At 35.0% G+C, this 13126-nt stretch overlaps 1 protein-coding gene across 15 annotated transcripts in view; it reads left to right on the forward strand.

Annotated features, from left to right (window-relative positions):
* ARID4B (AT-rich interaction domain 4B) overlaps positions 1–13126 on the forward strand; it is a 59916-nt gene that overhangs the window by 22225 nt on the left and 24565 nt on the right. For 10 of the 15 annotated variants that reach the window (XR_002826655.1, XR_002826656.1, XR_002826657.1 and 7 more), the window contains exons 9-17: positions 809–888; positions 2432–2508; positions 3899–4053; positions 6880–6952; positions 9291–9385; positions 10503–10600; positions 11325–11568; positions 11869–12044; positions 12720–12779. Coding sequence is in view for 11 of the 15 variants with exons in the window: in XM_023745757.1 (XP_023601525.1) it covers positions 809–888; positions 2432–2508; positions 3899–4053; positions 6880–6952; positions 9291–9385; positions 10503–10600; positions 11325–11568; positions 11869–12044; positions 12720–12779 (1058 nt within the window). In the remaining 4 variants the exon portion in view is untranslated. The remainder of the gene's footprint in view (positions 1–808; positions 889–2431; positions 2509–3898; positions 4054–6879; positions 6953–9290; positions 9386–10502; positions 10601–11324; positions 11569–11868; positions 12045–12719; positions 12780–13126) is intronic. The other 5 variants (XM_023745759.1, XM_014446830.2, XM_023745761.1 and 2 more) reach the window with 1 other exon arrangement.

The raw sequence follows: 13126 nt of genomic DNA on the forward strand, positions 1-13126 counted from the left end.
CATGAAAAAACCACAGCTGCTTGTCTTAGTGATTTTCATAGGTGCAAAATGGGGAAATGGTTTTAGCATCATTTCGTTCAGAGAAAGATTAACTTTCAAAATTGCCTCCGAGTACAAAGAACTCTTGAAGTCATTTAAGAAAGGCAAAATTCATAGGCCTCTTACATTGGCACTGCCTTTGGGAAAACATGCTTTATCCTCACTAAATAACAGCTGAGGCTATTTCAAATAAAAGAAATCTTTTAATGTTAGTAGGAAATCTTACACGGACTCCAGAAAGGTACCCACTTTGAAGTGTTTACTTTTTAGAGTGGGTAGTATTACAAAGAAATGTAATGTGTTTTAAATACATATTTAACAGTAAATAATACAGAACCCCGTCCCTAGCTTTTTTTAAGGATGGAGACTGTCCTGATGAAGGTTTTAATACCTGATCCCATGTTGGGGCCTGCCCTTCTCTTACCGGGGTGCCCACCCTCGCTAAGACGCTAGCTCCCCTCCATTCCGCTCTCCACTTCTGATAGGACGCGGTCTCCAGCTTCAGTCTAGTCAGAGCCACGCTTCTGCTCGCAGCCCGAGCCTGTGCCAGAGGCAGTGGGGGAGCCGTAGGCCTGGGAAGATGTAGGATATAAATTGAAAATTACGGGTGACTGTGTCCACATGTGTGTACCTGTTTGCCCTAAAATTAAATTTAGTTTTTAAACTAAGCTGAAAAACTTCTTTCAAAAAGGATTTAAATAATTGGTTCTAATGTAACTATCCGTAAATGTGTATTTACTAACCATAATTTCACCCTTTTTTTATAAAGGTGGTTTGTCCTGATTGTAGTGATGAAATTGCTGTGAAGAAAGATAATATTCTTGTTCGATCTTTCAAGGATGGCAAATTGTAAGTATAACTCACTTGTTATGAAAAATATGCCATTTTTCCACATTAGAATGGTAAATGATAAAGTTCTTTCCAGTGACATTACCCTTTTACTTTTCGCCATTCAGAAAGTTTCAAAGTATCATTTTTCATGTTACTAGTAAGTGTAGTAGTATGTCTTTCCTTGTTCATGATGGTCTTTGCAAACTACACTCTCAGTATTGTCTAATTTGTCAATTTTGCCTGTGTAATAGCTGGTGATTTGTTGAGGCAAATTTGATATATCTTCCATATCTAACCCTTGATTGATATACTAGTGGATACATTTATGGTTCTTGAATGTTTAATTAGGACTCTTAAATTGTATCTTAAGTGTTAAGAAAGATATTTTTCATGTAGAACTTTCTTAGAACTGAGTTACAAATTTCTATTTTTTTTTCCCCTTTAAGAATTGTGTGACCAGAAAAGCCATATCTTTTACACTCTGCCTTAAAGGATGACTATATCTTTAAAGGATGATCATATTTTAAGATTGGTGTTTGGGTTTTCAAGTTCTAAAAAGTGATTTTTAAAAACAATCTATGAAAACCATGTGAACTAAATGGAGATAATGAGAGAAATTTGAACACTGAAATTGAATACTGGTTTGATGATATTAAGAAATTACTAGTTTTTAAATGTGTGATAATGGTATAATTATATTTTTTAAAAGAATTTTGAAGCTCCATAATGAAATTATATGTCTGGGATTTGCTTCAAAATAATCGAGCTCAGGTAGGAGGGAGTAGGTAGGGGTATAAATGAAGCAGTGATGATGAGTTAATGATTATTGTAGTTGGGTGATGGATATGTGGGAGGTCATTGCACTATTTGGTCTACTTTTGTATATGAGATTTTAAAAATAAAAGCTTAAAAGAAATAGGCAAGCTGAAACTTGTATTTGGAATAGTTTTCAGGCTTTGTGGTTTGACTGAAACTAACCAAATGCAGGAAAGATGAATAATCGTTGATCAGTGTCAAACAGGAAATATATATGACATATATGGTAGAACCTCTTATAGATGCTTATATCTGATCCCTCTTTATAGTTGAGGACTTTAGTCTAAAATCCAGTTAAAATTTTGTTAAAAGAACATTCACATTATAAACTAGTACATTTTCTTCCAGTATTAAATTTAGTAATTTCCTATGATTATTCCAAGATAATGGCAGGTTCTTATTGTTTGACTTCTTATTTATTGGATTGATGCATTCTGCCACCCAAACATTTTTATCTGTTGTTATTTTTAGTATTTAAGTACTTTTCATTTAGTATTTCATTGCTTTTAGCCAGGGGCCCTTGATAATTTGAGAATACCTTGTTTATAAAATGTCTCTATTAAAGGTGGGGTCCTTTTGTAGATGATTACATGTATTAACATTTTATCTGTAACTTGCACCCTTGTGTAAATGTCAGTATTCCCATATTTTCAGTAGCTTTCTGTGGTGTGTAATTAGGCTCTTAATTAATTTCTGTTGTATTTTTGTGTTTGCTTTTTCTTTAAAATTGAAAAAAATAATACAGTACTTCAGTACCAAGAAAGGATGTCCATGAAATTACTAGTGATACTGCACCAAAGCCTGATGCTGTTTTAAAACAAGGTAAGGGTAATCTGGAAATAAATTGTTAATTAAAAAAACTGATAGTATTTTTGGAGATTACGTTTTCTTAGGTTGGGGTGGGTTGGTGGGTAGAGATTAACCAACGAATTTGTGTGCATATAAGCATAGCCATGGACACAGTAGTGTGGTAAAGGGGGATAGGTTCGAGTGGAGGTCAAGGGGGGAGAAAGGGGACGTCTGTAATACTTTCAATAATACATTTTTAAAAAGGATATTTTTTTAAAATTGCCTTTAAAGTTATACTTAGCTTTCTGTGACATTGTGTTTTGTAAACCCACGTGTCTTTTGTTATCATAGTTTTCTTTTTCTTTTTTTCAGCTTAATATTATTTAAAGTGTGAAAGAACTATATCAGCAGCTATTGCTATAGTCTGGCTTTTGCCTCTAAATAAAATGTTAGTTCCTGAGGATGGTAGAAACAGGAATCAAAGTAATTTTGATTTGGCATTTCTCATACCATAATAATAGTTATCCTATATAATAAAAGCATAGTATGCAAATTGTCCCCTTGACTGAGAGTTCATCTGGGAGTTCAACCAGGGGGCGGGGCTGCCCAGGCGGAGGGAGGAAGTACCTGGCCAGCAGCCAGCAGCCAGTAGCCGCTAGGGACCCTACCAGTGCACAAATTTTGTGCACTGGGCCCCTAGTATTTATTATATTATATTATATTATATTATATTATATTATATTATATTATATTATTCAGTGGTTATATTAAATGCTGTAATTGCATTTCTTACTAGATTTTTGCCATTGTATATAGCTGCTTATTTTCACTTGGCCTATATTCATCAAATCTAATAATATGTTGTGTAGACTAGTTAAAAATCATCAAGAATTTATGGTTTAAAATTGATTTCCATGTATTGTAAAATGAGAATTACTGCATAGCTAATTTTAATTGAAGTTAATTGTTAATATAATTCAAGTTTAGCGATCTAGAGAAAATATTTATATTTTCAGGTATTGTATGTTCATTACAATGGTTCTGGCGGGCATGTGATTCTATTTAATTGTCATTTGTTGGGTAAACGATTACAGATTTACCTAACTTAAGTATGTTTTTATCAGACATGCTTAATTTTTATTTAAAAGAAGAAAACTGCTCTTTTGTATTTGTTAAGACCTAGATCCCCTCCCAATAGTAGCAGTTTTGTCATGTATAAAAATGGCTGCCTGATGCTTAAGACTGAGAGGATTAAATGAGCAGCTACACAGAAAAGCGGTCAGCTCAGTGCCTGGCACACAGCAGGCACTCATAACTGTCAGCGGTATTTACACAGTGGTCTTCATTTCTTTATTTGTTTACTATCTGTAGACAAGTCAGTTGTCTTCTTTCTCCAGTTCACTAGTTTATGGTCTCTTTCCAGCCTTTGATCAGGCACTAGAGTTTCACAGAAGTAGAACTATTCCCGCTAACTGGAAGACGGAATTGAAAGAAGACAGCTCCAGCAGTGAGGCAGAGGAGGAGGAAGAGGAGGAGGAGGATGAGAAAGAAAAGGAGGATAACAGCAGTGAGGAGGAGGTAAGTGAAACAGCTGAGGCCTTTACATTAAAATTACAGTTGGGTGTTCGAGTTAGAATTTGGCGCATAAGTCATTAATTACTTGAATACTTTTAGTCTTAGAAATATTTCATAATGAAATTGTATTTGTGATACTCATCGTAATCAAGTAGTTTGCTTGCTTACCTTAAAATAGAAATAGGGTCTTGTGAAAATAAAACTAACTATAGATATCCCAATAACTCAGAAATGTTTCCTAATTTTACTGTGCTTTCGGTTTAACCGATGATTAAGGAAATACCCATCTAACATAGCAAAACTTTCACATGCTTTTCACTGTCGTGTAGATAGCTGTCACCTCATACAGTGTTTACATCTGTGTATTTTATTGAAATACCTAGAAAAGTACAAAATACATATTCCACCTAGTATTAAAAGAATAAGTAAAAAAGTAAAGGTTAATGAGAATCTTAAATGATTTTATCTAACATAAGTGGATGTGTAGTTCTGATAAGATCATAAATAAGACATCTGAATTCATATAGATAAAGAAGCTGAAGTTTTAGATTTTGTTGTAGCTAGTACTTTAGGTCTAGCAGCGACAAGTACCAAGATGTCCATGATATCACTAGTGACATTGAACGATGGTACTCTTTCATGGTTTGTTGAGCGACTTTATAAAAGTTATTGGGTGAGAGGTACAGATAGCGAAGGCTAGTATATATGATCGTGAAATGAATTGTATTTAATGTTTTCAGGAAACTAAATTCATGTCAATATGTAATATTTTAGGTAAGTTATGAAATTCTGCCACATAACTGTTATTGGCACAGGGTTGTTTTGTGATATGATAATCTATAGTGACAATGTGCGGTGTAAACGTGTCCCTGGTTTCAGTCTTCTCTCCCACTGCATTCTATTTAAAATGCTAAATGAGTAATTAGTCCCTTGTTAAAACCTTTTCAGTAGCTTCTTATCGCTCTAAAAATCAAGCTTCACTTATAGGTCCTCCTTTATAATCCAACCCCTGCCTTCTTTTTTTCATTACTTTTCTTGGTATGCTCTCTTTTCCCCCACCCCCAACTTGGAACTTTATGCTATAGCAATATCAAATTATATACCTTTTACTACTCACCTTTGCACATACTCTACCCGACAGTGCCCTTCCCTCCCCCAGTCAGCCTGGCACCCTCCTGTTCAGTTTTCAAACCCGACATATGTCACCATTGTAAGGGGAAACCTGTAAACCATCACCTTTCTCACCTCAGGAAAGTTAATCACTCCGTTTGCTAGTCTATATGGTCCGTGTACATATTTTGTCAATGTACATAAGTACATTGGTTTATGTCTGTTTCTTAATTCCCCTACTAATCTATAAGCTCCTCAAGGGTAGGGACCTTGTCTTCCCTGTACTTATTATATTCACAGTGTCTGACACAGTGTGTAACATGTAACAGATGATCAGTAAATGTTAATTACCAAACGGTTGGTGCTTGGATTTGTGTTTTTGTGAAAGCAAATCTGGTTTCCAGTTTAAACATTTTTTTGTGTCATATATAAACTTGACTTAAAAATTTTGCAACAGGAATTAATTTGGCAGTTTATGAAAGTCAAATATTGTACCATGGGAACATTAGGTGATATCTAGAAAATAGATTTCCTTAGACTTACATCTGACTACTTTACCGACACACAGCATATATGGACCATCTTTAAATTGAGAAACACAGATTTATCCTAAACAAGTTAATAATTGTCATTTATTCTCCTGTGCCCAGCTAGCAAGCCTAGTAATTTATCCACGTGAGTTTTTGTTTTTAACTGGCCTTCCTCGGCTCTGCTAGCGTTTAATATAAAGGGGTAACATCTCATTTAAACAATGGCATTAGACACAGTTTTAAAAATTAAAGAGATTTATTTAGACCATCAATAGAAAAGTATGCTCCCACCTTTACTATGAGAGATACATTGGCCTCAGCCAGAGTAACTGTAGCCTTGGTGTATAGTTCGGACCACTTGCTCTGCAGTTACTCTTAGTCATTGCTTATTTTTCTTTCATTGATTCAGCACCTGACCTAGTGCGTCCACCGACTGGTGCTCATAAAGTGTTTGTGAATGGATGATAGTCACTGAATTGATGAGTTCCTCCCTCTCACCTACTACCCTGCTCCTTGCAGGTTGCTTCAGGACCAGCTCCCCACTGCCACAGCCCCTGGCCACAGCAGCAAGAAGCTAGTCCCTCCCTTGTAATTGATAAATCGGGGAACTATTTTATTACTTGAAGATTTCCCTAAGTCTGAATCTTCAGGTATTGTAGATCAAGTTTGTTCCCCACTTTACCGATTTGACACGCTTGCAGTACTCCACAGTGGGGCTGTGTGTAATGATGGACACTTGTAGTTACAGCTACTGGGACCCACACTTGTACAGCTCTATGAGGAGCAATAATCGAGTCAGTTTTGATGTTAAATTAAACCCTGACCCAATTTCATAGAAGTGAGAGTAGGTCTTCTTGAGCCTGTGACCCTGATTTAAAGAATTGATCTCTTACACGGGATAAACCAAAAGCTGGTGAACCGTCTTTGTAGTCTCTTTTCTTATATGAGAATTTACAGTTGGGATTGTCACTTTGGAAATACCTTTTAGGACATATTCCTCTGTAAAGCACAAAATGTCTAGAATTTTCTGGGTTCGAACAGCTTAGTATTAAGAAATAATTTGTATTTGATAAAAAGCTTTTGAAATATTCTAGTGAGTATTAGTCTTTGCTGTTGGTAGGAAATCTGCTTGTTTTATTCAATGCTTAACTGAGCAAAATAATATTCTATTCTTCTGTGACTAAAACAGGAAGAAATAGAACCATTTCCAGAAGAAAGAGAAAACTTTCTTCAGCAGCTGTACAAATTCATGGAGGATAGAGGTGAGTGTGTTTTTTTTTTAATTAATGTTGTAGGTATCCGATATATAGTTAATATTTTAAAAATAATAATTCTGTTCATTAAGCTTCCTATTCCTGGTAATCATGGCTATCTTTTTGGTTGCCAATATCACCAGCACCTAGCATAGTGTCTGTCCCATGGAAAGTGGAATGAGGAATTTGACAGAGTTTTGATAGATACATGGCCGTGGGCCCAGAAATGCCTGTGTTCTGTTCTGTCGTTTCTTCACTCCCATCAGCACTCTTATACCAAAGAACTCTGATGCTAGGGAGCAGTAGCAGAGTGGGAATCAAAGTAGCAACATTGTAATCGCACCTACATAGATGCCACTAGGAAAAGGCCTCCTCCAGAACCACTGTTTGACATACGTGTGTGTGTGCGCGCACCATGTGACTACACTCTAAGACGGACCCTAAGTCTTTTTATAAAGGCTCAGCCTCACAACTAAGAGAATGAAGCCAGACACAGAGAGCCAGAAGTAAAGAAGTGTGACAGTATTCCAAGGTGAACCTTGGCTTACCTCACTGAACCTGCCTAGTGTTGTTACGTAAATGCAGGGGTTGGGGGAAAGAGGAACAGGTGCTGACCTTTGATGGTAACCCAGTTCTCCAGGAACTATTGGACTGTTACCTTCTTGCTCATCTGCTCAGAGTGTAGTTTCTCCTTTCCCGGAAAGATGCGAGCAAGGGAAAGGAGATGGGAGAAGCAGAAAGCTCTCTAGCTTGAGGAGAAGGACATGATTGAATAGGATTTGGAAATGCCACTTTACTCTAATTACTTTTAAATCTCCGTTTGCTTGCTGATGAGTAGAAGCTGGCTGTTTGTCTTTTGCTTTCATAAATGATAGTGGCTACTATAATGTAGTTATTTTTTTATAGAATATACATTGTCCTTGGTTCCTGTGTTATTTCTTTGTATAAATGGAGGCTTGGCCTAAGAAGGTAGGCTATTTCTTAGGCTTTTATGTAACATAAATAAAAAGTGATGAATAAAGTCTAATATTAGAACAGTGATAAAATATGATTATGCCAGTCATATTATTTGGAAAGGGCCATAGGTTGTGTAGCTTTGTTCTTTTATTTCCTCTACCATTTTCTAAAGGCATGATAGTTTGTGTCCTTGCCCTACTTTTTTCCGTATTAGAATGAAAGAAAATATAGCTTTACTCTAGAACAGCGGTTCTCAACCTGTGGGTCGAGACCCCTTTGGCGGTTGAACGACCCTTTCACAGGGGTTGCCTAAGACCATCCTGCATATCAGATATTTACATGACGATTCATAACAGTAGCAACATGACAGTTATGAAGTAGCAACGAAAATAATTTTATGGTTGGGTCACAACATGAGGAACTGTATTTAAAGGGCCAGAAGGTTGAGAACCACTGCTCTAGAATCATTTTGAGAAGTAGTAATTTAGTAAAATGCAAAGAAAGTAAGCCCTGGCTGGGTAGCTCAGTTGGTTTGAGTGTTGTCCTTTCTGCCAAGGTTATAGGTTCAGTCCTGTGTCAGGGCACATACAAGAATCAACCAATGAATGCATAAGTAAGTGGAGCAACAAATCAATGTCTCTCTCTCTCTCTCATCAATAAAAAAAAAAATCAATCTTTAAAATGCAAAGAAGTTATCATAAAGATAACTCTCAATGTTAAGCAGTTGCCCATCATTTCAACAGTTTTACCAAACCTTGTTTCCCTGATTTTTAAAATTGTGCTTTCTTTGGTATTTATTCTTTAACTCATAAGGGGAATAAAAGTAGAATGAAATCATATAAGGTTTCAACAACCTGGTAAGAGGGGAAACATTTTAATGAAATGGGCTTAAGTAGAAGACATGTTTTTTGTTTTTTATTTTTTATTGATTTTAGAGAGCAAAGGAGAGAGAGAGAGAGAAACATCAATGATGAGAATCATTGATTGGCTGCCTCCTTCACGCCCCCTACTGGGGATCGAGCCTGCAACCTGGGTATTTGCTCTTGATTGGAATCAAACCTGGGACCTTTCAGTCCGCAGGCTGACGCTCTATCCACTGAGCCAAACCAGCTAGGGCAACAGGAAATGTTTTTAATGAACAGCATTTCCCCCCCCCTATATATGCAGGGTAGGACAAAAATAGGTTTACAGTTGTTCGTATGGAAAGTGCAATAAATTAATAAATAATCACATAAGAATAAACTGTTTATACTCACAACTGTAAAACTACTTTTGTCCCACTTTCTGTGTGCGTGTACGCACACACCCTTTGCACTGTATTTGAATCTTTGGAAATTTTAAATACAAAAATGCAGTGCGATTTTAATATATTTTGTGTTTTCCTTAATAGGCACACCTATTAACAAACGACCTGTACTTGGATATAGAAATTTGAATCTCTTTAAGTTATTCAGACTTGTACACAAACTTGGAGGATTTGATAATGTAAGTATTACAATCAAAAGTGAAGCATGTTTTTTATACATGTTTTCTATCTAAATTATTTATTCCAATTAATAAAAAAATGAAAATGACAGGTTAGGAACAGAGCTGGCTTCCTCAGAACAATTTAAATTTAATTAAATATTTTTAAAAATGAGCTTTCTGACTTACTGTTAAGTTTGTCAAACTTTCATAAACCACCTAGTTATGTCTGAAGTCGCAGCATAACCATATCGATGGAAATTCTTGCTTATGTCTCCCACTAAACTAACATACTTGGGAGCATGGATCTGTGTTAATCTTCTTTATATCTGTAATCTCTTCCACTGTGCCTGATATATATAAAACATATCATTCATATATGTGGTTATATAAACATGCAGAAAACCTTTTTTGAACTAGAAGAAATTATCTTAAGATTGCCATGATGAATGGTGCTCATCTAATTAAGACTGAAAATTTTTTCTGTAGAATCAAATGCTTTAGTAAATTCCATAGAACTGCTTTGATTTATTAGCTTATAAGTTTTATGGGACATGATACTTCATTTTAAAATTTCTGTCTTGGTTTCTTCATTATAAATTTTGATTAGGAATTTGGACATTTTCTTATTTACTAAAGCAGGGTTTATTTAAAATGAAGTGGTATAATATTTCAACATTTGTGAATTCTCTGATATTTGTTAGAATACTAAAACTTATTTTAAAACGTTATGAATCAATTTTTTATTTAGTATTTACTGAGATTGATATTTTTCATCCATTTGAGACTAAAACCAATAAATAGAAACATATTTGTATATACTACGTTTTTGTTTTTTTTTTTTTTAAATATATATTTTATTGATTTTTTACAGAGAGGAAGGGAGAGAGATAGAGAGTTAGAAACATCGATGAGAGAGAAACATCGATCAGCTGCCTCCTGCACATTTCCCACTGGGGATGTGCCCGCAACCCAGGTACATGCCCTTGACCGGAATCGAACCCGGGACCCCTCAGTCCGCAGGCCGACGCTCTATCCACTGAGCCAAACCGGTTTCGGCTGTATATACTACGTTTATAAAAATATTTTTAAATTCCTACCTTTAATTTGGAAGTTTTCATTTCACTTTGTCCCTTAGATTGAAAGTGGAGCTATCTGGAAGCAAGTCTACCAGGACCTTGGGATTCCTGTCTTAAATTCAGCTGCAGGATACAATGTGAAATGTGCTTATAAAAAGTAAGTCGGCGTACTTGCTATAGCTACATTCAGTATTTTATCTAGAAAGCAGGGTGGGGTGTATCCCATAACTGAGGCTCTAAGAAGAAATCAGAAATTTTCGCTGGAGTAATCACTCTATAATATAACATTTTCTAGAGTGTATTCTATGAATACGAGATCATCTGTGAAGAAGTTTTTGTGGCCAAGTTAATTTTGCAAGTACTGTGTTAGGTTAAAATGCTAAAGTTTTAAAAGTTAGGTATGCACAAGTTTGATTCCTGGTCCTGCCAGTTACTAGCGATCGGTGCCCTTGGACCATGCCTTTGCTCTCCTCAGCCTCAGTGTCCTCATCTGTAGAATGAGATAGTACTGTTTGCCTCGTAGGATTACTCTGAGGATTAAATGAGATTTTACGTGTACTTAGAGGTCCAACGCCTCGCTTACAAAGAAGTGCTCAACAAACAGGCTATCACTGGAACTTGTAAAAGCTACTGTTGTTACAGTTAGTATATTTAAGATTATGATTGTCTTCTCACTTTTAGCATAGTGTTTTTAATTGAGACTTTCTTTGAAAAATGTTTCTATTTGGGTTAAAAAGATTGGGAAGAACTGAACTAGAATAAATGAGAATGTTAAGGCTCCATATCTGAAAAACAAGAGAAATGAACAAATTTAAATCACCACAACTCTACAGTAATATTTCAAAATTTTCCCCAAATGTAATTTCTCTTCATGTTTCTAGATACTTATATGGTTTTGAGGAGTACTGTAGGTCGGCCAATATTGAATTTCAGATGGCACTGCCAGAGAAAGTTGCTAACAAGCCATGTAAGGAGTGTGACAGTGTAAAAGAAATAAAAGTTAAGGAAGAAAGTGAACCAGAAATGAAAGAAATAAAGATTGAAGAGGAGGAGAAGATAATAATAAAAGAAGAAAACCCTACTGAAGATGATGTTGAAAGAAAAGAAAATATTAAACCCTCTCTGGTAAATCAGATACTGTCCTTTTCCACCTTTGGTACATTTTCTATATACTCTAAAGATTTGTTAATTTATTGTATAATTTTATACTTAGATAGATTGTGCATTTTCTTCAGTAAGTGCTATTTTGGTGTTTACAATAGCTGTTCAATATTTTTGCCTAGTATTTTAAGAATGGCAGGAGTTTCTTAAAATAACTAATAACTTTCTCAATATTATCAATGGTTGTACCTTTTTTAATTAGATTATGGAATTAAGTTGGTAGTATTTACTTTTGTTGGTTTAGTTGCTCTGATCTTTTTCTAGGGAAGTAAAAAGAATTTATTAGAATCTATATCTACACAAAGTGATCAGGAAAAAGAAGTTAACCTAAAAAAGACAGAAGAAAATGAAAATCTGGTCGACAAAAATGATGAGACAACTGGGTTAGATGAATCCCTCAGCATAAAGGTAGAAGCTGAAGAAGAAAAAGCAAAATCTGGGTAAGAACTCTGTTTTTGGTTAAGATGCATTTTGGCTGAATGAATTCTTGTAATTTTCTCCTTGTGCGTGTATGTATGAATCAAAATTTGATTGACAAAATATAGAATAATTGGCTGATTTGCATTTATTACATAAATAGCATTTGCCTACTTCAGAGACCCTACTAATGCAAATGTAGCAAAAGGTCATGTTTTTGATTCATTCTCTTTGCTCTCATCATGGAAATTTATAAAATTTTCAGCTAGAGAAAAGTACTTCTTACTACATTAGGCTCTGCTAAATAACCAGATAATACAAATTTTGGAAAATGATTTTCTCCAATGTTTTATAGGTGGTATGTTGGCTGTAGATTTTGACAGTTGTATTCATTTCTTAAGCAAAAAATAAGAATGGAAAAGTGCTAATACTTAATTTTTAAAAGGCCAAAATTGTTATGCTGTGTTTTATGTGCAAGTAGCATTTACTTGTTTTGCTTAATTTGGAATGATGAATTATTTAGCAATGTAATCTGTACACTGCCAGTGGACCCCTGGATTTTATAGGTGATCTTTGGTGTCTAATCTTATTTCTGAGGTTTAAAAACGCTAAACATTCCTCATTGCTAGTGGCCCATTTAAATAAGTACAACCAGTGTTTTTTAATCATTTTAATATTTTTCTGAAATTTGGCCACAGCATGAAGCCAAGGAGGGAGGAAGAAAAAAGAAAAACATGTTTAGATGAATATAGTAAAAGGTATTTATCTTTGTTACGTATCTGTGTGTACAAATATATATTTCACATATTCCTCACTGCTATTGCAACTATTAAGAAACTTAGTGAGTATCCAGCTTTTTGCCTAAAATCTCTTGATCATTTTAGTGTTACTTTGCAAATTTGGCCTCAGCATGCAGATAAACTTTAAAGGAAAAAAACAACACTGGGTTTAGATGAATATAGTGTGTTTGTTCATTATATTTGGTTGTAGTTCTCTGTATGTAAATGTTTATTTGAAATTATACATGCTGCTACTGGAGACTATTTGAACTATTAAGAAAGAACTTAGTAAGGATTCAGCTTTATGCCTAAAAATCTGACACTTA

The sequence above is a fragment of the Myotis lucifugus genome, unplaced genomic scaffold (assembly GCF_000147115.1).
Source record: "Myotis lucifugus unplaced genomic scaffold, Myoluc2.0 scaffold_578, whole genome shotgun sequence".
Taxonomy (NCBI): domain Eukaryota; kingdom Metazoa; phylum Chordata; class Mammalia; order Chiroptera; family Vespertilionidae; genus Myotis; species Myotis lucifugus.